General features: G+C 35.2%; 2 protein-coding genes across 4 annotated transcripts in view; one reads left to right on the top strand and one right to left on the bottom strand.

Moving 5' to 3' along the window:
• The window catches only part of LOC144968031 (uncharacterized), a 98407-nt gene extending 88350 nt beyond the window's left edge, over nt 1-10057 (top strand). For 2 of the 3 annotated variants that reach the window (XR_013644500.1, XR_013644501.1), the window contains 2 exons: nt 34-8177; nt 8276-10057. Coding sequence is in view for 1 of the 3 variants with exons in the window: in XM_078905985.1 (XP_078762111.1) it covers nt 34-3942 (3909 nt within the window). In the remaining 2 variants the exon portion in view is untranslated. Of the gene's footprint in view, nt 1-33 lie in introns of all 3 variants that reach the window. The other variant, XM_078905985.1, reaches the window with a different exon arrangement.
• Nucleotides 10058-12312: 2255 nt separating this feature from the next.
• Nucleotides 12313-25476, bottom strand: LOC144968032 (acetyl-CoA acetyltransferase, mitochondrial-like). The gene is made up of 13 exons (XM_078905986.1): nt 25308-25476; nt 24592-24645; nt 23344-23461; nt 22697-22792; nt 21700-21800; nt 19462-19554; nt 19017-19067; nt 17646-17799; nt 16023-16115; nt 15172-15285; nt 14751-14815; nt 13442-13599; nt 12313-12565 (listed from the first exon to the last, which is right to left on the bottom strand). Exons 1-13 carry the CDS (start codon nt 25341-25343, stop codon nt 12445-12447), a joined length of 1254 nt encoding a protein of 417 aa, XP_078762112.1. The 5' UTR covers nt 25344-25476; the 3' UTR covers nt 12313-12444.
• Nucleotides 25477-26202: the final 726 nt, after the last annotated feature.

The following is a 26202-nucleotide window of genomic DNA, read 5'->3' as shown; positions in this document are numbered from 1 at the left end:
TTACAAAACTTCTTACAAATATTTCATTTTTAGGGTCCTATCGGTTATGCACCAGTTTGTCAGTGTGGTCCAAGCCTGAAGAGACTAGAGACGTCCATCACAGACACTCGCCAAACGTTTCACCACCAACTTGACTCATCTCATAACACCCTCAACCAACGCATTCACAACCTCAACATACACGTCAACAGGCAATCTAGCCATCTACGCAATTCCATGAGGGAGAAATTTGAAGAGGAGCATGGTCGTTGCCATGAGCGCATCAGCGAACGTTTGAACGAAGAGCGGATGGAAACAGAAGCCATGATGGATAGGAACAACGAAGGCATGAAAGAGGAAATAGAGTCATGGTTAAATGATAAATTAGCAAGTTATGGCCATTGTTTGGATCACCATCACGATGATACCGCTTTACCTCCTAGAAATCTTTTCCTTGATTTCCCAACCATGGGAAGATTAGTTAGATCACGCTCTGATGAAACACTCTCTGTATCTGACTACAGTGGTAAAAACAAAAAGAAAGATTTCTATGCCTCCCGTCAAGCAGCCATGCAACAGATTCGTGGTTGGGAGCTTCCTAGCAAAGATAGTCGTGGTAGGAAACCGTTTGCAAACATCAGACGAAAAGAACACAATAACAATCACATGACAAGTAACAAAAACATTTTAGTCAGTGCTGCTGAAGTTCACCAACCCCCTCCACACCTTCGAAACCCCAATAACTTCTCAAATCAACCATTGTCTTCCCAACAACCTGGAGATAAAGTTCTCAGTCCAAGTACCAATTCAACCACACCTCCTGACATGTCACAGGGCCAAAGAAAATATCCATATCATCATGCAGAGCATCGGCTCACTTCACCAATAACCAGTGATCACCCTGAAAGATTACGATCTCAACCTAGGGTATCATTTTCACCAGATCCTTACAATCAACCGCAACAGCATCATCATCATCGCCTGAGGCAACATAATGAAAATCCAAATCTCTCTGCTAGTCCATCTCCTGGTCCACCCAAAGCTGTTCTCAAACCCAGTTCTCAGTACAACCCAGATCAATATCATCCACCCCATTCCCATCATCACCCTCGCCATCCAAATTTGCAAGGAGGGGGTCCTCCCAACGTCGCAGATCCAAAGTCCGTTGAGCAGGAGGACTCCTCTAAAATTTCTGCTCAGCTCAACGGACAAAATGAAGGACAAAAAGACAATTATGTTCATAGTGGGAGTAGTGAGCACTCCTCTGGTGTGACTCTAGATTCTGGTAGCCACGAATCTAAATATGGCAGTTTAAGGAACCAGATGAAGCGTTACCAGGATGATTACGGTGTACACTACAAACGTAATGACAACAAATCACCAGAAATTTCAATAGAAATCAGCAATGCTTCTGGCAATCGACCTCCAAACTACCCTCGGCCTATGCCTCGTAGCAGGAGTGTGGAAAATACACTAGAGGAAAGTTCTCAAATTGTCAGTTCCACAAATCATATCTCTGGATATGTCACAGATTCTGGAATTCGACCCTCTTCCAGGGGAGTTTTTCCAAATCGACAACAATACATTCCCAGAGAGCAGCAGTCTCCAAGTCCTGGTCCACCTCCTCGCAGCGCCACGCGTTATCGCCTTCCTGAAACATCCTCTGGTTATAAATCCCAGCCACCCTACAACAAATTGCAATCCCCTGTCAGTGGTTTCAACACGGGTCAGCCTCAATCCATTCTAAAGGGGGGATCAGCCAACACATTGAACACCACGGGTGTGGACAGAAACAATGATGTTACTTTTTCGAATGACATCGCAGCTCACATTGGACTTACCCGCTATTCTAATTCCAGTACAGAAAGATCTCCACAGAGTGTTAGCATGTATGGAATAAATAGTGCTGGGAAGGTATCCCCTCTTGTGTATAATAACGAAACCTATGCTAGAATTGAAAACTATAGCCCTGGAAGGTTAGACGTACCCTGTAAATCAGATTCTAATATATTGTCAAGTTCGTCGGGTAATAATACTCCACTAATGGACTGTCTACAGCACGACTCATTCCTCTCTCCCTCTGCCTCCCCATCTCCTAACTACATCCATGGCAATGTCACTAACAAAGAGGACAGTACTTGTAGCAGCAATCAGGATTCAGGTTACGACAGTAGGGCCAATCGGGTGGATGGTGGTGGCAATAGAAGAAATGTTGGAGGTGGTGATAACAGCACTGGAACACCCAGCTCTTCTTTCAGTATGGAAAGAAATAGCTGTGTGACCTCCAATTGGTCTGGTTCACCAATCAACACGTCAGCTGACATCATTAGTCCAGATTTCAATAAAGAGTCTGCCTCAAACAGTTGTTATAATTCTGTGCATCAGAACAATTCGCACTATCACACTCAGAACTCACAACCTGTGCACGAAGAAAGAATCAACCAAAGGACTCCTAATTTTAGTAATGTGAATTCTTATGGGGGAAGTAGTGGTAGAGATTTTTCACCTTATCGTCAAGGAGATGCTATCAGATCCCATCTTCTGCCTCAATCTTACTCATCTCAATATCCCCAAAGAAATAATTTGGATGAAAATAATAGGACATATGATAAAGTACAAAATGGTGCTCGTGATAATAGTGGTAATAGAATAAATACAGCCTCACAGAATAGCAATGCCAATTCAAATAATAACTCTACAACAAATTACAATGGTCAACATGGTGTACATAATGACCATCGACCAACAAACGCTTACAGCATTAGGAATCAAACGGTTTATAACTACAGCTCAGGGGAAGAAACACACGCGGATAAAAATTATGTCCGACCACAAGCTGCTGTGACTCCTAATTCTACTCATACTCAGTCTCAACAAAACAAAATTTCACAACGTTCTTTCTCCCACGGTCACCCTGTCGCTCAATCTCGGTTCCAATCTTCAACATCCCAAAATCCCAACCCCCCACCACCCTATTCCTCCAACAACAGAGTGCCAACCACATACCAGGGAAATCCACCCTATTCCACCATAAACACCGTTCCACAAACCAGTGCCAATCAAATTAATAATAATAACTACAATAATAATCAGAGACTAGTTAGTGCCATGGCATCATCCACGTTCCCCAATAATCAGTATCCAAACAATAACAATAATCCACAAGGGCACCAACATCCACCATCGTCATCCCCACCTGACTACATTGATGCCACTCAGAATAAAGTCCAGGCTCACATAGAAGGCTGGTACCAACGCAAATTGATGGAAGCGGCTCAACGTCTTCGAGACAATACAGATTACAACTCATCACCGGTTCATATGGGCCCAGCCATCTCGACCAATGGTCATGCTTATAACACACAACAAAACTCTCAAGAACAAATTCACTCGACATATTCACCATATCCATCATCTCGCATGAACGATGGACACAGTATGTACAGTTATGATAACAATAGCAATGGAAATAACAACAGCAACACTGTGGCAAGACCACCGCCGTACCACTCTCATTCCTTCCACAATAGACAACCAAGTCGTTCTTTCTCCCCTGAAGCTCATCATTCTGATGGAGAAAGATTTGCCTCCCAACAAAGCAATGGTAATAATGTTCTAACTAGGAGTTCCAACCCTTCCCAAAACATGAAACACAGCATTAATAATGGACCGTTCCCTCAACAACCGCCTTCTAGTTACAGTAATTCTAATGGTGGAGTAAATACAAATTCAGAAAGGACTAGCAATGGCTTGATTCATGATACCAGACAACCACCACCACCACCGCAAACACAACGTGCTGCAGTTAGTGGAGGCTGGGGTAGCAACCAAAGAGATGTTCCGTCTGTGTATAGTACAAAATTAAACAATGTTGGTGGTGGTGGTGCTCAAGATTTTCAGTTTGTAAGGAGAGGAAGTGTCACACCAATGAGATACGACCCAGTCCATGGCAGTGATGTGTGAAGGAATGAGATGTTTTAATACATTTGTGTGTGAGAGAGAGAAAGGTAGAACAACTACTGAAATGTAATTTATTATTTTGATATATCAGATGGAAATTATTGTACAGTCTAGCATTAATATATTATTGTACAAAATTAGCTTCTGATGTTTGATCATCATGAATTTCACATATGCTCTGTTGGTGCTACTTAACAACATTATTTGTTATCTTATCAAGTGTTATTTCACTCGTAAAACAGATAAGTGTACCCTTACTATTATAAAAAGTTTTCTCAAAACTTTTACATAAGTTGCAAGTTGTTCATTTAAAGTTCATAACACTAGACAGTAATAAGCAGTTAAACCGAAATACAAAGGGACTGTTTAGTTCTTCTTTGAAATATTGACACTCAATAACAGTTATGGCATTAGATGGTGCTCAAGTTTAGTAGGGAAGAAATGTGAGAGTTAATGGAAATGCAAATCAATTTTTCACATGAGGAAAAATCTTTTCAGTTTTAGCAGTATTGTGGGGATCAATTCTTTTTAAACAATGACAAAGAAAGAAAAGAAAAAAAATCAATATCATGAATTCTTTATAGTCTAGCAATTATTTTGCTTTAGCTGCTTTTGTTTTGGTGAAATCGAATTTCACTTTGAGGGTTGATAAAGGTGTCAAAATCAATTTCAGATTTTCCTACTTCTAAACTTTTAAAAAACTATTAGAAAACAAAAGGTTAGTCCCAGTATTTTTGGTCCATCTGCTGGTTTTCAACATCACAATTCTTGAAACAAAATTTTTGATTTGGTGCTCATATCATCTAGACCTATGTGCACGCTTTAACAGGTCTGATAACTGAAACAATTATGGGCTTGTTTTAATATTGTTTTAATGGATAATATTTTGCATTGGTTTGAGAGTATTTCCATTACAACAACAAGCCCATAAGAATTAAAGTGTATCAGACTTACCAATAAGCACATGTCGATTTAGGCCTATACTTTTAAAACAGATAAAATTATTTATCAACTTCCAATTCAAAAATTTGACAAACTGCATTTTGTATATTTTAGTATTCTGTCACAGATCTTCCCAGTATGAGTCATTGTTTGTACAGTATTCCGAGAAAGCTTCATTCACACATTCCAACTTAGTGCAGTTGTCACATAAATATTACAGGGATGCCCTTTCTCCGGCTAAAGAGCCGGAAACAGCTTTTTATAAAAAATCTTCCAGCTGATCTTGATTAGGGTATTGGTGAGTTGTTTTTTTCTTTTAAGATGAAAGTATTGGTTGTTTAAAGGCAACGGTCAAGAGGAAGCTTGATATAATGTATCCTTTTCTATGATTTAAGGGATATACCACTTGATGAACGAAATATGCTTTTTATAAGAACATTTTTTCAGGCTTTTTGGATTTTAGCAAAGGGCATCCCTGATATTACAAAACTCCATGTACAGTGTAAATAAGAAATAGATTTATTATAACCAAAAATTGATATATGATATAATATAAATGGCAGCATGAATTATGAAACAAAATTATGTTAAGACAAAACAACATGAATTTATGGTGTGGGAGAGAAAAGAGAAAATATAATTGTCTGAAAATAAATTCCTATCATTGTGAATTCCTGCGATCTGCGTGCACTTATTTGCAGGTCGGATAACCAAATTCATTATGGGCTCATTGTTGTAATGGAAATCTCATAAAATGACGCTTAATGTCCATATTGGGTTCGGATGTCAGACCTGCATCTATGTACACATCGCCTGTGATCTATCATTTAAAATGTGGTAAAACTCTTTGAAAGAGATTTCATCATGTAATGATGATAATGATTCATTTCATTTCCAAATCATATGATCTGGGTAATCCATCAAGCACAGTATTATAACTTGTTTTCCTATATCTCATCCATTACTTCAAACGTAATCGGAGGTAACAGTTAAATGATTAGGGTTTTTTTAATTAGAGTTTTAAGAAAATGCTTTCATGTTCATTAAAACTTTCATTAAATCTTCATTCACTTCAAGTTTCATGATGTTCAGTTCTAATTTCCAGCATTCAATTTATTGTAAGGGAGCGTTCACACATTATATCATCAAAAATTGCTGAATCTTACCCTTCCCCCCACCAACCTTGTCATCACAATCATCAAATGCTGCACTCCCCACCCCGTCCCACTTGTTGGCGTAGCATATCCAAAACCATTTTATTATGCAAATAGAACAAAACATTAAACAAACAGAAAATAATTACACAATTCAAGTAGAATATGCCATGCAATTTTTATGGAATATTTTACAATTACACTCTTTGCGTTCTTATTTAATTTACCAATAATAGGAAAACAAACTAAACCTGTATTATGAAAAGACACATGTATCTTTTCAATGAAAAGAAATTAAATCCGTTTTATATTAAAAGACATGTATCTTTTCAATGATATACATATGGCATGGGATATCAATTTGATCATGAAAGAACATTCTGAGATTAATGTCATTTCTAGGATAAAACCTGTCAAGGAATAAAATGAGGACATAATCATTTTGCTAACCACCCCCCCCCCCCTATCCCCCTTCCTGTCATCACTTGTCAACATTCAGACAGGAGACCTACGCATGGGTGTACGATCCGATAGTGATGTCGTTTCTTCTTCTCTTTACTAGCCTATCCTGCTTCTTTGGTTTGTGATTGTATTTTTGACAGGGGATATTTTTTTTTCTGTAAATCTTCTGCCTGTTTGTTCTTGGTTATTTATAATTTAGCTTATGATATCTTTAGGTTATGATTTTGATTTACATTTGTACTATTTTTGTTAGATTGCTTGTTTTTTTGTTTCAGCGGTCTCTCATATAACCTCAATTGTGTTGGAAGAGACCTAAAGCAACAAACAAACAAAAAAACAGGAGACCTACTCCCCCAACTGATGACGTAATATTTGAATGCTACCAGATTGGAGCAGTGTGTCCATCGATTGATTATAACATCAGGTGGAATAGACTGTGTCACATTCTAGGTTTTAGAGGCAACAGTAAAATTAAAAGACAAAGATAACTTTTCATTTGGTTTTAGTCATGTTGTTTTTAACTGGATCGTATTATGGGTGATATAATATTTTGAAGTCGGTAGCTAGTGAATGCATGGATTTGGTTTGATTTTTTTTTTTTTTTTTGGTAGAATAAGGATTGTTGAAATAAAAAAAATGGCAAGATAGATGACAAAGAATGTCTGTAACTTCCAAATGCCAGACTTCTGCTCACTGTTGTTTTAGTTAAGATATTAAATTCTGTAAGAAATTTGAAACTACTGTTACTTCTACATGAGAAAGAAAAATAAATTTCAATATATTTTTTTTTCTTTGCCTATCTTTTTCGTTGATATATTCTACAATCCTGTGTCTATTACAGTTTTCACGTGTATAAAGCAATAGATCTATGCAAGTTTGCCATGCCTTTATTTAAAGAAATTTTGAAACTCAGCGGCATATTTTATTTATGATTGCATTTGAACACTTTACTTGTAACATATTACTCATAGAATCTTATCACGTTTTTGAGTATTCATTATAATGTATCTTAATTATTCTCAAAAACGGAGAAGTCCCCTCTAGCTTTATGCTCATGTAGCCATAAACCCTTTAGACAGGGCGCTTCTCTTTAACAAAGTTCTTTCCAATTGCGCTAACAGACTCTACTGGGCTGAGAGAGAGAGGTCAGAGACTACTTCAATCAACTATGGGATTGATACAATGCTCATAATAAATCATTACCAAACTCTGTGCCAAGTCAAAGATGCTATAACTGTGCTGATTTAGATGTGTTAAATCGGGATGATATGGCCATTTTCCTTATATAGATATTTGATATTTCATCTATGCAGTCTAACTCAAATTTGAGAAAAAATCGTAAGATTCTTTTTTGTTCCAAGCTATGCGAAAACAGAATTTTTAAAACAGCAAAATTACACGTAATGTTGACAACTTTGCTCATACCTACTATTTTATCTTGTTCCTTTACCACAGTTTTGTAATTCTTAAAGAAAAAATATATCCGAAGAAACCATTCCATTTTTTAAACGATTTAAGACATTTGCCTTTGTAGAAATATGGTTAAGGTGTTGAAAAGATTGTAAATATGTTTTTCAGATGTCAACAGTATTGCCAAGTATTTTATATTTTTGTTTTGTTAATTATTTTTCCAGTGGATAACATTGCGAGTTTTTTATGTGCTGAAGTTTTGTAAGCAAGGCTATAAAACTATCTATATCCTGTACTGAGATGAAGAAATAATTCTGCCTGGATTTTAGTTTGGTTCCTTCTTTGTGGAAATTGAAACAAGATGACAGTGACCATATGCTGTGTAGTGAGTGTATTGTGGGACAAAAGTATCTTGATCACTTTCTATCTAGATGGAGAACTTTTGTACACAAAAAGTGGTGGAAAATCCTGGGTTGGGGATCACAATACATTGGGGTATGGCCACTGGGTTATCATGTTGCTATGTGGCCTTGTATAACACTCGCTTTCAGATTAGAAGGTCTTGGGTTTGAATCCCATTCTCAATGGCGCATTGTTGGAGTTTATGGAAAAGGCTCTTTACTCACGTTTTCTCATAAATTCAGGTGTCAGTGACTGTTCATTTTCACTGGCATTAAATGTTTGGAATTAGAACTGTCTAGACAGAGGACCCAACTTTTCCATTTAGTCTTTCATTTTGTCCCATTTTTCAAGTGATAAAGTGACCCCACGGTGCACAGATGAAACAAGATGGGCGATAAAAAACTAAGAGGAATAAACTGTGTGCATTTTTGATGATCCTCTGGGTCCAGCAACACAAGAGACATAACCAACCATCAGACTTAAATTAAAAATTACTGCCTTAAATACTTTTGCTATGCATTGGAAAAAAATAAATAGCAGAGTTATGTCGCACATTTCTATTGTTTTACAATGCTGAAAAACTCTTCTCAAATTTTTCACCCCACAATAGGCTGCATGAAATCTAATTTCCATTTCATAGCATATATTAGCCATGCTGATAACATGTCTTCTTACTTGTTATTCTGAGTTGCAGCTCTAAGGAACTTTTATTTCCTTATTCTTCATACTATATCCCCTTGCAAAATAATATTTTGTATTTCTACTAAACTGTTTAACTGTTAAACTGATAAAAGATATCTTTCTGTCAATAGTTTCAATAGCAAATTAACGATTACATGACCAACCTACAGCCGATCGACGATAGACTTGATCGTTGTAGGTTTGGGAATGTAATCGTTAACTTGCTAATGTTTCAATGTTTACAGCATTTCAAAACCTTTATGAAAACGTTAACAAGGATGTGCAGAACACTGTTTTATTAAATGACTACAATCGTTTTATTTGTTTTTAAATAATAGAATTCTCACCAATCAGTTTTATTTCTTGTATTATTATTTATACCAACTGAATCTATTTTTAACAACCACTGTATCGATCTTATAAGAGTGCCAATGTCTGGGTGACAGATGGATTGAGTGGTAATTTTTGTTTAGTTTTTTTCAGTCTTGCTTTTTTCGTGGCACTTTGAAAGGCAGAGGAATTCAAGATCTATTATTTGTTGACTATTTAATGACCTTTTATTTCCCCATGTGTAAATGTGTAAAACTCAGAAACAAAAAAAAATTATTTCGTTTCATGTTAGTCTGTTTATAAGCAATTGTTGCATTCTACTATGATAGTAGGGCACCTACAAGGTGTGATGCGTCATACAAAATTGATAAGGGGTTGCCCTCAACTAATTTTATCCAGCGCCTTTTGTGTTTTGTCTGTTTATAATGATTCCGATTGAAATGTCACATGTTTAGATGGTTTGTAGAAAGAATACCATGCATTTAATATGAGTATCTTCCTTCTTCATGACTCTTCAGTCACTTAAAAGGCAAAAAGTACTTACTCAATATATATTTAGTATAGCATATGTATTGGAAAATGATATGCCATTGCCACAGAAACTATATCCCAGTCTCGTGTTAAGGTTATACGAGAACCATTTTTGTTCAGTTGTGATTTAACCATGTTGTCTCCCACCATTCCTTTTGTATGTTTCTACAATACAAAGTATAATACAAATGATTACATTAGCCCTACATTGACTTTTTTTGTTGCTTTTTAAAATTTATTGAACGTAACAATTTTCTCTTTCTATTATTATTTTATTTGATTTAGCTTTGCAATTTTATTTTTCAAAATTCAGGAGGTGGTTGGGGCCTCTGGTCGATATTTTCTATACTCGTCATTTTCTATTGACTTTCTGTTCTTGTCCGTGGGCAGGGAGGTATTTACTGTATCTTCTATTCCCCTATATCTGTTTTCCAACTAGCTTTCTGTCTTTGTCTTGGAATGAGATTACCTGGTTTTATCCCGGCCCTGGCCGGATACCCTTGCTGAGAGGGAAACAGTCAAATGTATAGTTAGTTTTGGGAGATGATATTTTTTTCCTTGTAAATCATCTCTGTTATGTAATGTATTAATGTTTTGTTTACATATTATACATGATTTGTAAACATTTGAGTGTATTCCTCTTAGTGGGGACCGGTGCTTGTGTCTGGACGAGACTTTTAGGTGATCTCAAACTAAGTACTTTGATAGTGTGCTCTTGGAATCTATATCTGTTCCTGATCCAATATTTCCCCTTTGTCTTAATTTTTCTTGGGTGCTTTAATTGTAATTCTAGAACTTGTTACTATCCCATTTTATTCCTTTTTACTGGCGCAGATATGACCTTAATGTGTTGCAAGTGCCGTAAAATCCTTAAAAACAAACTGTCCTTGTCCTGGAATGAGATGACTTGGTTTTGCCCATACCTTTGCTGGGATTCTTTACAATGAGGGAAAGTTATTTTGTGTGGGCGGTTTGGCAAAATGGTTGGGGATAGAGGAACATGGTGCAGTCGATGCAGGAAAGAGTGAGAGAAAGCCTTGACATCATGACATGATGAGACTTTCCAGATGGATTTAGAGAGGATGGATCTGGAGTTATCCCGGTTTCTGTAGCATGTAATGGACAATAGCATTTGCTTACAACCCTTTGGATAGGATGGAAAGTTTATCGCAAAGTACTTTCCACCAGGTCTAATGGACACAGCTACCCAATCACTGCTGGATGGATAAGTGGGTCACGAAAAATATCTTGACATCACGCTGGATCGACCTCGGTCCCTGAGCTCATGAACCAAATGCTCTTCCAACTGAGCTATCATGACCCGAGTCTAAAGTATTAAAAATATAAAACTAAAAAAAAAGATTTTGATGGAAAGCTGTGAAGTGGCAGCAAGAAGCAAATTGATCAAGATGCTTCACTCATCATGAAACGTAGAGAATAGAATGTATTCACATGATAAACAGCTGGCATTTAAATTAATTGGTCCAGTAATATTGTCTATCACTGCAGCTTTTATTAAAATATATTGATAAAGATAAAAACAACTGTACACTTTGTATTATTATATTTTAAAACATCTTTTATCCGTAAACACATTCAACATTTTTGTAGAATGAATATTAAAGTTCTCTGAGTATGAGAATCTAACAACACAACACAAGACAGATATATAGATAGAGAGAGAGAGTGACTATAATTACTATGGCACTGAATAAATCTTAAATTAAGAATGTCATTACAGAACGCCTTTCTCAAATTTCTGTTGAAACATATCCTTTCAAATATTTCTCTTCTTTTCACGTAGCATGTCTCTAGGTTTAACGAGAAAAGATACAGGACTTTTCTAGACTTCGGTAAACAATGAATCATCAAAATATTCATACTTTCCATTTTGAAAAGGTCTTTGAAGAAGGTAAAAAGATGGCTGTGTTTAAGCAAATCCCTAATGCTGGTTGAATTACATTTTTAACGTGAACGTCCCATTCCTCTTGTGAGGTTTAAGAGGAATAAATTGTATCAACACACATCCATTAAAATAAATAAAATTATCTATTACAGGTACTCACTCCTTTTTTTCTGCTGTGATCCTGATTTCCTTCAGGATCACAGCAGAAAAAAAGGAGTGAGTACCTGTAATAGATAATTTTATTTATTTTAATGGATGTGTGTTGATACAATTTATTCCTTCTTTTGTAAGTGTCGGTTCAAAAGAATATATAGACACTGTTTTATTTAAAGTGTTCTTATTATGTTCATCTCTTTAGGTAGGAATTTCACACTATTTAGAGTATACTAGAACTTATATGTCATAAACATATACATAAACACACATAAAAATATCAACATGGTTTATAATCATACTCATAGCAGTGTCAACATTTTGAGCAATCTGTTCAAAACTTAAATGAACAGCAAATATACCAATTCAGACATATTTAAGTTATTACTGAGATTCACTATCAGTTTGGACTCTGGCAAAATCTTTTGACAACCACAGTTATTATATCTGCACACATATATTATCATTTACTGCACGTAGTGTCCTACAATATCAACAAAAACGATTCCTTTGCAAAATTTCAAACATTTCATTTCACAATTTTTGGATCAAAATGGATGAGGCTCCACCACCGCCATTACAAATTCCTCCAACACCGTACTCTCCTGGCTTGAGGTTGTGTACCATGTGACCTGTGATCCGGGCACCTGACATGCTGGTGGGAGATACAAAACAACAACAAATTGAAATTTCAATATAGGTTTAAAATTATAAATTCTGAACATAACATCCTCTTTTCTCTTTCTAATGATGTCATCTTTTTTTTTTTTCCTTCTTTCTACCAACTGCATGTTTAGAGTTAAAAGACTGAGCTGGACATATTTTTTCTGACTCCTCCTATTATCCAACAGTGATCGGGTAGCTAAATACTAAATATCTAAGCAAGACCTGGTGGAAAGTACTTTGTTGTATACCAGCTTCCTATCTATGTCCCCGTTTCATACTACAGATAAATTCAGGCCTCATATATACAATGGCCCTCGAGGACAACTTATTTTTCTCTTCAATTCAAGACAACTGTAATACTCGTGAAACCCTTAACTCGCTGCTGCGTTTCACTGACTGGGCTTAAAAACAGAATTTGTCTAACAAAGTTTCTTCTTAACTTTTATCACCATTCAATTTTTTTAAAAAGTTTAGAAATGAAAATAGCATTATAATCCAATATATATATATATATATATATATATATATATATATATATATATATATATATATATATATATATATATATTAACCTCTTACAAACAAAAGATGTAGGAGTCATGATGAATCAATTGGGTTGAGCATTTGTTTCAGGAGACAAAAGTACCAATTTCAACTCTGTATTCAGTTGAGGTCTTTTTCTAATGCATCTGTCAATCCAGCAATGATCAACTCTATCACCTTTTGCGGAGAGTTCTTTGTGGTGAGTTTATGTTATATCTATTTATCAATACAGAAAACAGGACAAACTACAGCTACGTGAGCCTTAAAGCGCTGAAAGACTACTAGAATGGAATTTGTTTTTTCTTTAAAATGTGAAACTCACCCAATGGGATGTCCAATGCTAACAGCTCCTCCGTTGATATTGACTTTGTTGGGGTCGATATCCAACATTTTAATATTAGCCAAGACTACAACACTGAATGCTTCGTTGATCTCCCACATTGCTACATCCTCTTTCTTTACTCCACAGCTGTCTAACATCTTTGGAAGGGAAACATTAAACAACTCAATTAGAACAATGAATGAACACAACAAAAACTGATATGTATAGGAGAACATTATAAATTCAATAACACTTGTACAATGGTTTCATATTGCAAGTATACGATTGAATCAAATGTTTACACTCATAAGTTATGAGCACAAAACAATAACAAATAAATAGTCGCTGCAACCACCATACAAGTACAAGCTTATGTGCAATGTATATCATATATATGTAGGGTCACTGATCATAGAAAAAGAGGATGGAGCCCTCAATAAAATAATTAATGTTTGGATAAGAGAAGACAAAGTATAAATAAATATAAAGATCTAATTATATAAAGCTCTTGTGAAGTCGGTACTTGTTTCAAATTATGGTACTTGGGATTAACAAGTGAAGTACAAAAACCCGATAAGATTCACCGGAAACAACTAAAGAAGTCCTCAACATGCAGTACCCAATTTAGAAGCCCGATGACAACTTTTCCCCATGTTGTATGAAGAGACAAAGATATATCCGCAAACAAAGCCATGAATGTATATTTCACATCACTTGGACAGGGGTAAATATAAAAGATAACCAAAGACAATTCACAAATTCAAAGTCAACATGAAATAGACACAGCAAAAGACCTTTGGTCTTTAAGATCTCTGGCACAAGACTGTGAAAGGTAGAGAATCTCACACAGAGGATAAAAGAGGCAAATGAGGCATCCCAATCATATGACTAGGATTTTTTGGGGGTGTTTTTAAGGGTTTTACGGCACTTGCAACACATTTAGCGCCAGTATAAAAGGAAGAAAATGGGATAGTAAAAAGTTCTAGAATTACAATTAAATCACCCAAGAAAAAGTAAGACATAGGTCATAGAGGAAGTTATAACGTCTATACCACATATAGTCTGTTGGATTGAATTGTACAAGAACTGTTTACCTCCTTTGCTGGCACAAAAAAATAAAAACAAGGATTTTTTTTGTAAAAATCCATGAAGCAGGAATTTGCCATCAATCACATTCTATCAAATTTGCAGTTTTTAAAAATTACTCAAATTATTTTGCATTATTTCACTGGGTGTATGAACAATTTTGTCCTGATTTTTAGTTTAACAAATTGTTGATGAAAATTCAAATATTTCATGAGAAACTTACTTTTGGAATTGCATAGGCGGGGGCAGTAGGAAAGTCAATAGGATCAATGGCTGCATCCGCAAAACCTGGATTGGAGGATGTAAGTATTATTGCATGAATGAATAAAATAATGAATGGATAAATCAACGGATTAATGAATGATTAAATGAAATAATCAACTATTGAATTAATAGGCAAGATACATTGCTAAATATTTTGAGGATTTTATTCAATTATCACAGATTGTAAAAAAACTCAAAAAAGTTCGTAATTTTTATCATTTTAGTTCTAAATTCATTTTTTTTAGGGTCCAATCTAGACTGGGATAATACTCCTTTGATACACATAATGTCAAAACCTTATACAATTTGTGGAGGAAACGTATTGACTGCACCCAGCCCATAGGACGAAGAGACGAATCACTGAATTGAAATCATCTTACCCACAATTTTAGCCAAAGGCTTTACACCGAGCTTGTCAGCAGCTTTGGCTGTCATGAGAACCAGGGCTGCAGCTCCATCATTTAAAGTGCTGGCGTTGGCAGCAGTCACAGTGCCTTGAAGGGGGAAAGACAGGCATCAAAATAAATTTTATCAACAAATACATTATATTTTCAATGAAACTTTCCATGTAAAAAAAATGAAAAATAAATTGACAATCAGCATCATGATGACAATAAATAATTAACAGTGTACAATTGTTACAAAACACATTTTGAATCTTGATAAAAATAAAGAAAAAAAAAAAAAAAAGAGTGTAGCATTCAACAACAAAACTAGGGAAAATAGATATTATAAATTTTAAAAATTCAAGATAAAAATCCATCAGTCGATTTAATACTTCTTTCATAAGGGATCTAGCTCAATTGGTGTACACTCGCTTCGGAGAGACCTTTATCTATCTTGGCTGCAGGTCGAGATTTTTAGCTGCTGCCAACCCCTTCCCCCTCTCTGTTGTCCCAACTTTTATTGGGTAACTGGGTCTGATAGATCTCATGAAAAGTACTTTTCAAATCAAAGGATAGAAAGCAATTGCTATTGTCTGTTTAACATTATAAAAATTGGGGCCATCCCCTGTCTTTCGTTACTTCCTTTCGGTCGAAAGAACTCTTTAAAATTCCATACAAAATTGATGAACAAAGTAATAGAAGCCATAACAATAATGTTATAAAGGGAACACAGCTTAAAACCTGTAAATATGACATACGTTATTTCAGTTGGTCTGATAGCTCTTGAATTCTGTGAATTTCACATGAATGAATATATCAAAATAATAACTGCCAGCTATTCTCACCTCCTTCCTTTTGGAAAACTGGTCTTAGAGAACTGAACTTTTCAAAATTAACACGTTTGTATTCCTCGTCGTCGGATACTGTGACTGGATCTCCTGCATACAAATAAAAAATATACAAAAAACATGAAACTCAAGAGTAACAAAATTAACATTGGTTGCTGTTTACATGAGAAATTTATAATTTATGATCAACCACCTCCATTTGTTATTTGTATTATGTTGGAATGAAGTAGAAGTCAACAAAGTAAATTAGAAATTAACTCTTTCCTTACCAAACATTTTCAGGATTTTTCACGAAACCAACCCAACACAAAAACTATTTGATGTTTTTACACTCAAACTCAAGAGCAATAAGTTGATGGAACATATGGGGCAGCGTGGCTCAGCGGTATAGTCTTTGCTTCGTACCCAAAAGGCACTGAGTTTGATCACCCGCTGCTGCGCTGTGTGACCTTGAGCAAGTCACCTCACCCAAGCTCACTTTGCAGCGCTGAACTGCGGCTGACGTCTGGGTTATTCCAGTCTGCCCTTGGAATAGACCCTAAAGACAAATTTCCCCTTGGGGATGAATAAAGGGAATTTTGTATTTTTTGTATTCTGTAAAAAGGGTTGCAAAACTTGATAATGACAGGAATTTTGGAAGGAAAAACAGCATCCAGCTAGCAGCCACAAAAGACTTTGGACGGCTTGACAGTTTGGCTGGAGACAGAGAAAGGAACAACAACACGGTACAGAAGATGCAGAGAGAGCTGAGTGGAGAGCCTTGATCGTGAATGCAGTGAAGCATGCCACAACATGATGATGATAATGTATGACATGAAAAACTGATAAGCAACTATTTGCTTTGAAGAAATGGATGTTCTGGTGATAATATTCCATTTTTAAGAGTTAGAAAATCAAATCATGGATATTATTAGTGTATTAAATAAATCAAATCAATTTCCCTATATCTGTATGTAAAGTAGGAATGAGTAAATAAAGATATTTTTAAATTATGGTAAGGGGGTCCTGATAGATTAATAAAAGCCTCATAAGGAAATAACTGTTTTTTATTCCTAGCTTGAGTCAAGATTTTTAACTGAGCCTGAAGTTTACCTTGTAATTATTGGGTAAATGGATTCATTAGATCTATCGGAATGTACATTTGTGTGATTGGCATGTGTGTGATTTTGCATTTTTTGTTTCATACATGTCCACTTGTGTATATTATGTCATTGCCAAAGACACCTGGTGTAGGTGTCCTTGGTCAATGCTGTAACCAAATGAAAAATTGCCTTCATGGACAATAAAGATATCATTATTATATTATTATTATTATTATTATTATTATATTATTATTATTATTATTATTATTATTATTATTATTATTATTATTATTATTATTATTATTATTATTATTATTATTATTATTATTATCATTATTATTATTATTATTATTATCATTATTATTATTATTATTATTATTATTATTATCATCATTATTATTATTTCATCATCATCATTATTATTATTATCATTATTATTATTAAAATTTTTCTTTATTTTCATTTGGTCAGAAGTGAATAAAGTTCAAACTGGATTCAAGTGTCTGAAGTGATTTAAACATTTTGAAAAAACTCTCACCCTTCCTCTGGGGGACTTGCACAGGAACAATTTCAGAATTAAAAAGTCCCTCTTTAGCAGATTTCTGACTCAATGTGTAACTCCTAATCGCGTACTCGTCTTGTTCTTGTCGACCAATTGAAAACTTCTTAGCTGTGTTCTCTGCACAATTGCCCTGAAATAAGGAAAAAGTAAAATGCCACAAAACTTATGAAAGAGTCCTATGTACACAGTATTTCCAAGAGGGTAAATATGACTCATATATCTGTCATCTGCATTTTTTGCCACATTGGGACCTAAAATTTGCCAAAAAAAAACCCCAAAAAGACCAAAATTTGCCAAAAAATTGGGTCCTTATTTGAAGATTTTTTGATGAAACGATCCATGACTGAAGTTGTAAGTGTAAGTGACTCGATTTATTTGTCTTGGGAAATGAAATGACTGTGAATAGCATTGTTACAAAGATTTTAAAGGATCAATATCCGTAGAGAGTAGCTTCCCTTGGTTTGGGCCCAGGCAAGGCTGCAACATTTCTCAAGTTTCGCACTTTTTTTTTCGTTATTTTGTTTTTGCTTCTTTTTTCCCCCAAAATTTGCACGCGATTTGCCAATTTTCCCAAAATTTGCCACGATTTGCCAATTTTGGGAAATTTGCCAAAATTTGCGGATCGCCCTGATATTTGCGGCCGCAAAAAATGCAGATGACAGATATATAAACTGGCTCACTTGACTTAGGCACTTTTAGGTTTAGTGAAATTCACCTTTGTGTGTCCAGCAAGTGTGAAATTACACTCTGTGATAGAATTCAACTTTTGAGAATGCTCATAAGATAAAAAATAATTGAATTTTTTGGAATCCTTTCATAAATGATCAATGTAAGTGCTTTTAGAGAAAAGGTAAAAACAGCCATCATTTTACAATCATTGCTTTCCGTTTCCATACATTAAGCAATTTCTGTGGGTAAACTTTACAACATACATAAAAACAGCAAATACAACATAAAAAAAAAAGTAGTCCCTCAGAGCCATTAGGCCCATCGAGCCGGAGTTTATCCCGGTTTATATAGCGTGAAACGGAGAATAGCAATTGATTGGTATCCTTTGCATAGGATGCTAGTCTATCGCATAGTACTTTCCACCAAATCTAACAGACTCAGCTACCCATGCTAGGTGAACAGGAGGATCAGAAAAAATCTCGATTGCACCCAGCGTTGATCTAGGTCCCTTTACTTTGTGTGTGAAGTGAGTGCTCTACCAATTGAGCTATCGGGTCCCCATAACATTTTAAAAAGCAAATAATATATTTTTTAAATCTAGCCAATAGCAACTAAAACAATTTTTCAATCTAACAATATATAACTTAACGTAAAGTAAAGTGTGTCATTCATACATACCATATGACAATGGTTGTAGGCATCTGTCAGGCCGTCAAACACAATAGCATCCTGCAAGATGAGATAAAAGAGAAAGAGATTGATTACATTAGTAAAACCACAACATGTTCTGAGATCATCAAATTATATTTTTTTAAAAAGAAGAAAGAAACAAAAACTAAGATAGAAATGGAAAATGTGATTAGCTGTCTAAAACAAATGATGATTGTATAAAAGTTTTCATTTTTTATCTAAAAATGTCTATTCCATTTTTGTATCATTGGTCGCTATTTCCAAATAAAGTATATTTATCCAATTTTTCAAATATTTTTAGTTCAACCTTACAATTATAACAGATTAAAGAAAGAAAAAAAAGCCCAAAAAGAAACAGTCTTTGACACACGGAAATGTGACATTTTTGGTTGAGACCTGTAACCTAATGACCATAAGCATAATAAAAACCTACGACAGCATTGAATCCTCCATAAGGTGTGGTTCCCCTCTTCAAGTAGAAAGGTACATTAGACATTGACTCCATGCCTCCAGCAACCATCACTTCCTGAAAAATAATTAGTGATAAGATGGAAATCAATGCCGTTATGATAAGAATAATATCTTATCTTCTTTAATTAAAGCTAACTGGAATAATATAAGGATTATATATCTTTCCAATGGCTTATATAGACATGGTATTGAAACAATCTTAACAAACCCAATTTTTTTTTTAAACAAACATTAGTTGTATTCAAATCTAAATGATTTCAATTTTTGATAGATAAATTTCTTAAGGAAATCAACGGAACTAGCGTTTTTTGTTTCAAATTGAATGCCTTTCCACATGTTGACTCCACAATGATCAAAAGAATTTTGTCTAATTTTAGTTTTTGCATCTTGAAATGTAAATTTTAAATATAATGTCACCTCTTGTAAAGGAAAAATGAGAGAATATAAAAATGATTGTTTTGGTTCACATCATAACAAGAATGAATAATTTTATACAGCACAACGTCATCTATATTTTAAACTCGGGAGATACATGGCTATTAATTTCTCCTTACATATGACAAGGATTCTAACCCAAGAAGTAATCTTGTTGCTCACTTTTGCACATTTTCAATATTTATTGGGTTTTTTGTAAACGGAGCTTAAAACATAATTTCCATATCCCGGAATTGGCCTTAAATTGACATATACAATGGTACAAAAATATTATTGTTATAATTTTTTTAATTTCTATAAATAATTCCTAATAAACGATTTGACCTAGTACAATACGACCATTGATATGTATGTGTGTCAAAAGTTAAAAGTGGGTCAAATATAAAACCAAAATCCCTGTCAAATTCTGTTACAGACAATGGCTATGAAACAACTAATGTCAGTATAATAGTAATGACAAGGGTTATATTTATATACAAAATTTCACACTTGTCTATCTTGAAATTTAATTGCTCTTCCCCAAACCACACAAATATAGAATCGATGTCTGCTTGAATAATCAAATGTTTATTAAAATCTGCATATATTGTTGTGTCATTTGCACATAATTCACCTGCTGAGTACTGAGTACATCCGTTCAATGTGATTCACTCATGTACACACACACACAATCAGTGATGTTTGCAATTTTACTACAGCAAAACTTACATGCGGCCTTATGTAATACTAAACATCACTGACATTAGATTTTCAGTAAATTTAACAACAATTTTCGAAAAAAAAATAATAAAAGAGCAGAGAGTAACATATTTATTAATCATTTGTTCCTGCTGAACACATTTTCTGAAAAACAAATTCTCAGTCACATTTTAATTATAAACTGTGCGTGAATATGCTCATTAGTGCCTGTCTCTGTTTTTGGGTGAGCGAACGTGTGTGTGTGTGTGCGTGCATGTGTGTTATGTAAGGTTGTTTGACTTAATACTATTCACATTTCATTTCTATTTACTTTTCTGTGACATACTATTTTTGAATCCTTCTCACTTTCTTGTCAAACATAAAATTTACCCTTTGAAACAAGAGACCTGACTCAATCAACCTACATTCTGAGAAATACATTCCTCTCTATTTTCAATGAAAATGTTGCAGCTTGAAGCCCGAAGGAAAAAAATAACAATAAGTATAGAAATGTAAGCTTCAATTTATTAAATTATCTGTCTTCATTTAATAAACTGGAGCTTACATTTCATTACTTATCGTAAATATTTTTTTAATGTACATTCAAACACTCCCACTGAGGTACACCATAACCTATGTTGCTGGGGTGAATGGGTTGGAAGCAGGGACACACATAATATACCTATTAATAAGGGTGTAATTAATATTTTTAAAACGCCTTTGTGCGGCTATGTGGTCTTGTGGTATGACACTCGCATTCGGATCGGAAGGTCCTGGTTCAAGCCTCGCTCGGTGCATAGTTGAGTCCTTGGAAAAGGCTCTTTACTCGTATTCTCTCACCGTACTCAGGTGTAAAATGAGTACCTGGCCTTTTGACAGCGTTGTCTCTGTCACAAAATTGTAATATCGCCCAATAGGCATGTGTTTCGTTCTATATGTTACATGTTGTTGTTGGTCAGGGACACCTTGTAAAGCGCTTTGAGCACATTTAGTAGATATTGCGCTATATTTTAAAAAAGCTAAAAAAGCTCAAAAGCTCATTTAAAAAATCATGGTCTTAAATGTGTATAAGTTTCACTTCGATTACCTGGTGCCCACACATGAGACTCTGAGCTGCCAACATAATGGACTTCATACCCGAGGCACAAACTTTGTTGATGGTTGACGTTGGTGTGGTGTTTGGCAGACCTTCAGTGAAAACAAACAATAGTTGAAGTAAATGCTAAGTTGCCTGAAATCTTGGACTATTAAAACCTTTAATAAAAGTAAAATAGACGGCTTAAAAAAGAAAAGAGCGAAATATGTAACAAGCAATATTTCAGGTTCATACCCATAAATAGATCCATCTACTGCCTCCATTATGAAATAATGTTCTGTATTGAATATACTGAATTTTTTGCATAATAGTTTTTGTTGGTGGCTAAAAATGGATTTACAATGTATAACGCTCTGTCTTTTTCTTTCTTTTTGAGGTTGCTGTATCTCGCCTTATGACTATTAAATCAAAAAACAAAACAATAAACATAGGATTGGAGAATGCCCAGGTATGCATGTACAATCAAGATGTAACATAAATATCGAAACCAATGCAAGCCATTAATGGGTTTGGTGTTAATATAACACCATCCAAATTATAATAACATATCAAGTTACATTACTAGAGTAGCTAAAGTATAAACTGTGATGTGCATAAAGTTACAAAAATCTATAATCGATAATAACAAACAGTTTCCAGCTGTTTCATCTGAAACCATTACTAGCTTTAATAACGTGAACTGATTTGAGAAAAATCAAACTGTATCCACTAGGATTTGAACCTTCAATCCTTTGATCTATTGTAGACAAAAACTATAGAAAAAATATAAACAGTCCTCGACTATCTTGAGTTTATATATAAATAATAAATTTAACAAATTTGTTTGATTTCCATTTATGTTGAACTAAAGAGAGTTAAGAGTCCTGGAATTAATGGAATCAGACCTCCTACAAATTGCTTGTTAGCCTTTGGATGATTGTCTCATTGCAAAGTGCTCTCTGTTGGAGCTAAGCTAGCCCCTATTGAGTAAATGACATGCTTCCTTTACCTGCGCCAAGTGTGGCCTGTCGACAAGGTGCCTGTCCCTGGAACCCCTGGAGTACATTGCCCATGTAGACTTCATTGACTGCCTCTTTTGGAATGCCTGTTGTGCGATAAGCAAGATAGGGAGTGGGGAAAGGTGACACGACTATGTAATGGAATGATCATGCACGACACACATAGGCAAAAAGTTTTCTTTCTAAAAAACACAAGGGACTGGAATACTTTGCCAAAAGAAATAGTAACAGTACCAGCAGTAGAACAGCTTTAACAATGTTGAAAGTATTCAACAAAATCAGCGCTCGTATTGCACATGGTGTTGACTGCAAAAGAGAAGAAGAAAAAGAAGAAGAAGAAGAAGAAGAAGAAGAAGAAGAAGAAGAAGAAGAAGAAGAAGAAGAAGAAGAAGAAGAAGAAGAAGAAGAAAAAGAAGAAGAAGAAGAAGAAGAAGAAGAAGAAGTTTAGTGGAGAATGCCCTCTATAAATGCTCAAGTTGTAGGTGTACCTGAAGCTGTCACTTGGAAGAAAGTTAAAGAGATATAACAGAAGGACAGAATGATGACAGCCCATTGCTCAAAATAGCACAGAGGGGACTAAATCTAAATAATTTTTTTTTTTAATGTTGAAGAATAATGAACTTATAGCTAAACCTACCAGCTTTTTCAATAGCTCCTGCAATGGCTGCAGATCCCAACTTGGTGGCAGGAAGAGTGGAGAGGGATCCAAGGAATGACCCAATGGGAGTACGACACGCACTGACTATCACCACATCCTGATTCACAGACATTGTCAAACAAAGTTATTAACAAAGACAAGAACTTACTTTACTTTTTTAATCGGTGTGCTACTCACTTTTTCTCTTCAAAGAAACTGAAATGATTAACTCAGAATGTAATACCTGTGTGTTCTATGTATGACAATATATATAGTTACTACTAAGCATCAATACTATATATGCAGATTTTTCCATAAATATTACATTTAATTTGCATAAATTTATAATTTTATGCAAATGAAACATAAGGGATGAGGAGTGTTGTGGGATAGCTTTGAGTAATTAGTTATGCAAATCAATACAGAACCAAATTCAAACATCATACTGAGTGTACTGACACTCGCCATACATTCACACACCCTCTGCCCTGATTGCTAGTGTATTAAAATGTGAAAACAGTCTACGAGACAATGTTTATGTGTAATAAAACTCATTGAGTTTGAAAAACAATGCAAGATTTTTAAAATGTTTATGTCAGTCTTGCCTCCACTTGTCATGGTATTCATGGTTTTGATTATCTCTCTGTTACCGAGGTGTGTGGTTATGAACTTCTAAAGGAAGGTGAATTTAGCATTGTCAAATAGAAGAAAAATATTTTTAAAACAGCGATTTTTAACGTTTTCAGTGAATCTGAGGTGCACTGACATAATAAGAAGACTAAAGGATCAATTTTGATTGGACAGAATTGTAAGAAAATAAACTGGGAATAGGATGTTTTTAAAAATGCTTTCACATGTCAAGTTCAATGAAGTAAATTTCTAAAATAAATTTGAAAAACTAGAGCATTTACACAGCGCAATATCCATTACTTGTCATCAAAGCACTTTACAAAGGCTCCCTGACCAACAGCAACACGTAACATGTAGAACGATACATGACACCTGTTAGGTGTATTACAATTCTTTTTCTGACAGAGACAATGCTGTTAATGGTCAGGTACTCATTTTACACCTGAGTATGGTGAGAGATGTGAGTAACGAGCCTTTTTCAAGGGCTCAAATATGCTCTGAGCAGGCCTGAACCCAGGGCCTTCCAATCCAAAACCGTGTCCTACAACTTGACCACATAGCTGCACAAGGGAGACTGTTGAAGCTAGGCAACATATTAAAAATGTAATATGTACTTACATTGACTCCAGCTATTTGTGAATAGGCACGGCTGTTTTGTAAAAAGGTTAAAACCTGAGAAATGGAAAAGAAATTATGTATTATGATTTAATTAATCTAAGTCAATTCATACTCGATCATAATCGTGCATAATGTCATTTTCAGCCTTACAAAATAATACATCAAAAATGCATCTCAACAAAAATAAATAAATAAACAATCTTTTAAATCAGATACACACATGTCAATCCAAGTCTTTTCAGATCATTTAATGAACAAGACATAATCCTATTGGTCTATAATTGCTTATAAAAGGAACAAAGTATGAGATTAAGAAAGCATCCTGTATGTCCATTATAAAAAATAGTTTATTAAATACAAATGTTACAAACCCATAATTTGGTTTGATTCATACTAACTGTGAATAGATGTGGCCTTAGCCTTAGTTCTTCTTACTTCTTAGTCTTGTCTTAGCATTTATAACGGCACAACACCGAATCGCAGTCAACGGCAAACATTTTATAATAATTAGACATTTAGAATGAGATAGATGATCACCAATCAGTACTCACAAAAATAATTTTATAAATAAATCATAAACTAAAGGCATGAGTTAGTTATTTCTTGTGGTTTTGGTTGTGACCGTCCTCTACTCCTACACTACAGTTCAGCCTAGTCCTACGCATGAGGGTCATACTTTACAAGTGACATCAACTATATATGATTCAGAAACAAACCTTGTTCATGGATTTCTTAAACAAAAGGGAGTTCATTATTTCAATCTTTCTACGATTTATTTAAATTATGGACAAGATCTATCTATTTATTGTTTTTAAAAGTATTTGGCGAATTTCGGCATTGAATCTTCGAACTCTGCCCTCTGTTGTGATCACAGTTCACAAACACAACTGTAGAAATATGTCAGTTCGAGCAGTTGAAACAACAAATTAAACTGTCTGGGCTATATAGGTACAATCTACTTCATGTTTTGGCAGGACAAATCAAATGGAGCTGTTTGGAGACACACCTCCAGTCCACTGCAAGTGGGCGATGCCGCATAGTCCCACTAGTGCAGAGTGACGGCCATATGACAGTCTGTTGACAATCACTCGATTTTTCCTTTTACTGGCACAGAATCAAGAAAGCTTCTCTCTAGTTCAACAGAAATGACGTGAGCAATCCGAGGAACCTCTACTTTTCCAAGTCGACATCCGTCTCGTAATCGCCCCCTTTCCCCCCCCCCCCCCCAGCCCGCCTTCCTCTTCCCCCCCTTTCGAAATCAACAGGGATGTCTGGACTTCACTGGTCATTTATTGGGATAACAATACCGGTAACTCGGTATTTCTCTTCGCAAGTGTTAAGCGGCCATTAATCATGCATTCCGGAGGAATTCCCTTGGCGGGCCTTGCTGGCGCGAGGGTTGGTAAACGAGCCTCTTGGTGGCTGTCCGAGTCCCAGGGAATACCTCGCCCTTGCACAATGCATTAAAGTCTCTTCGCTACGGCAGGGAAGCAATCTACCGAGAAGGAGTACTATACAGGGTATTCTGGGACATCGTGGCTCAGCGGTATGGTCTTTGCTTCGTACAGAAAAGGTACTGAGTTCAACCACCCGCCTCGCTGTGTGACCGCC

This window comes from Berghia stephanieae, chromosome 3 (assembly GCF_034508935.2).
Source record: "Berghia stephanieae isolate SIO BIC M18660-M18661 chromosome 3, UCSD_Bste_1.3, whole genome shotgun sequence".
In the NCBI taxonomy this organism is placed as follows: domain Eukaryota; kingdom Metazoa; phylum Mollusca; class Gastropoda; order Nudibranchia; family Aeolidiidae; genus Berghia; species Berghia stephanieae.
Note: the sequence above shows the minus strand (reverse complement) of the source record. Positions and strands in the feature narration are given on the sequence as shown.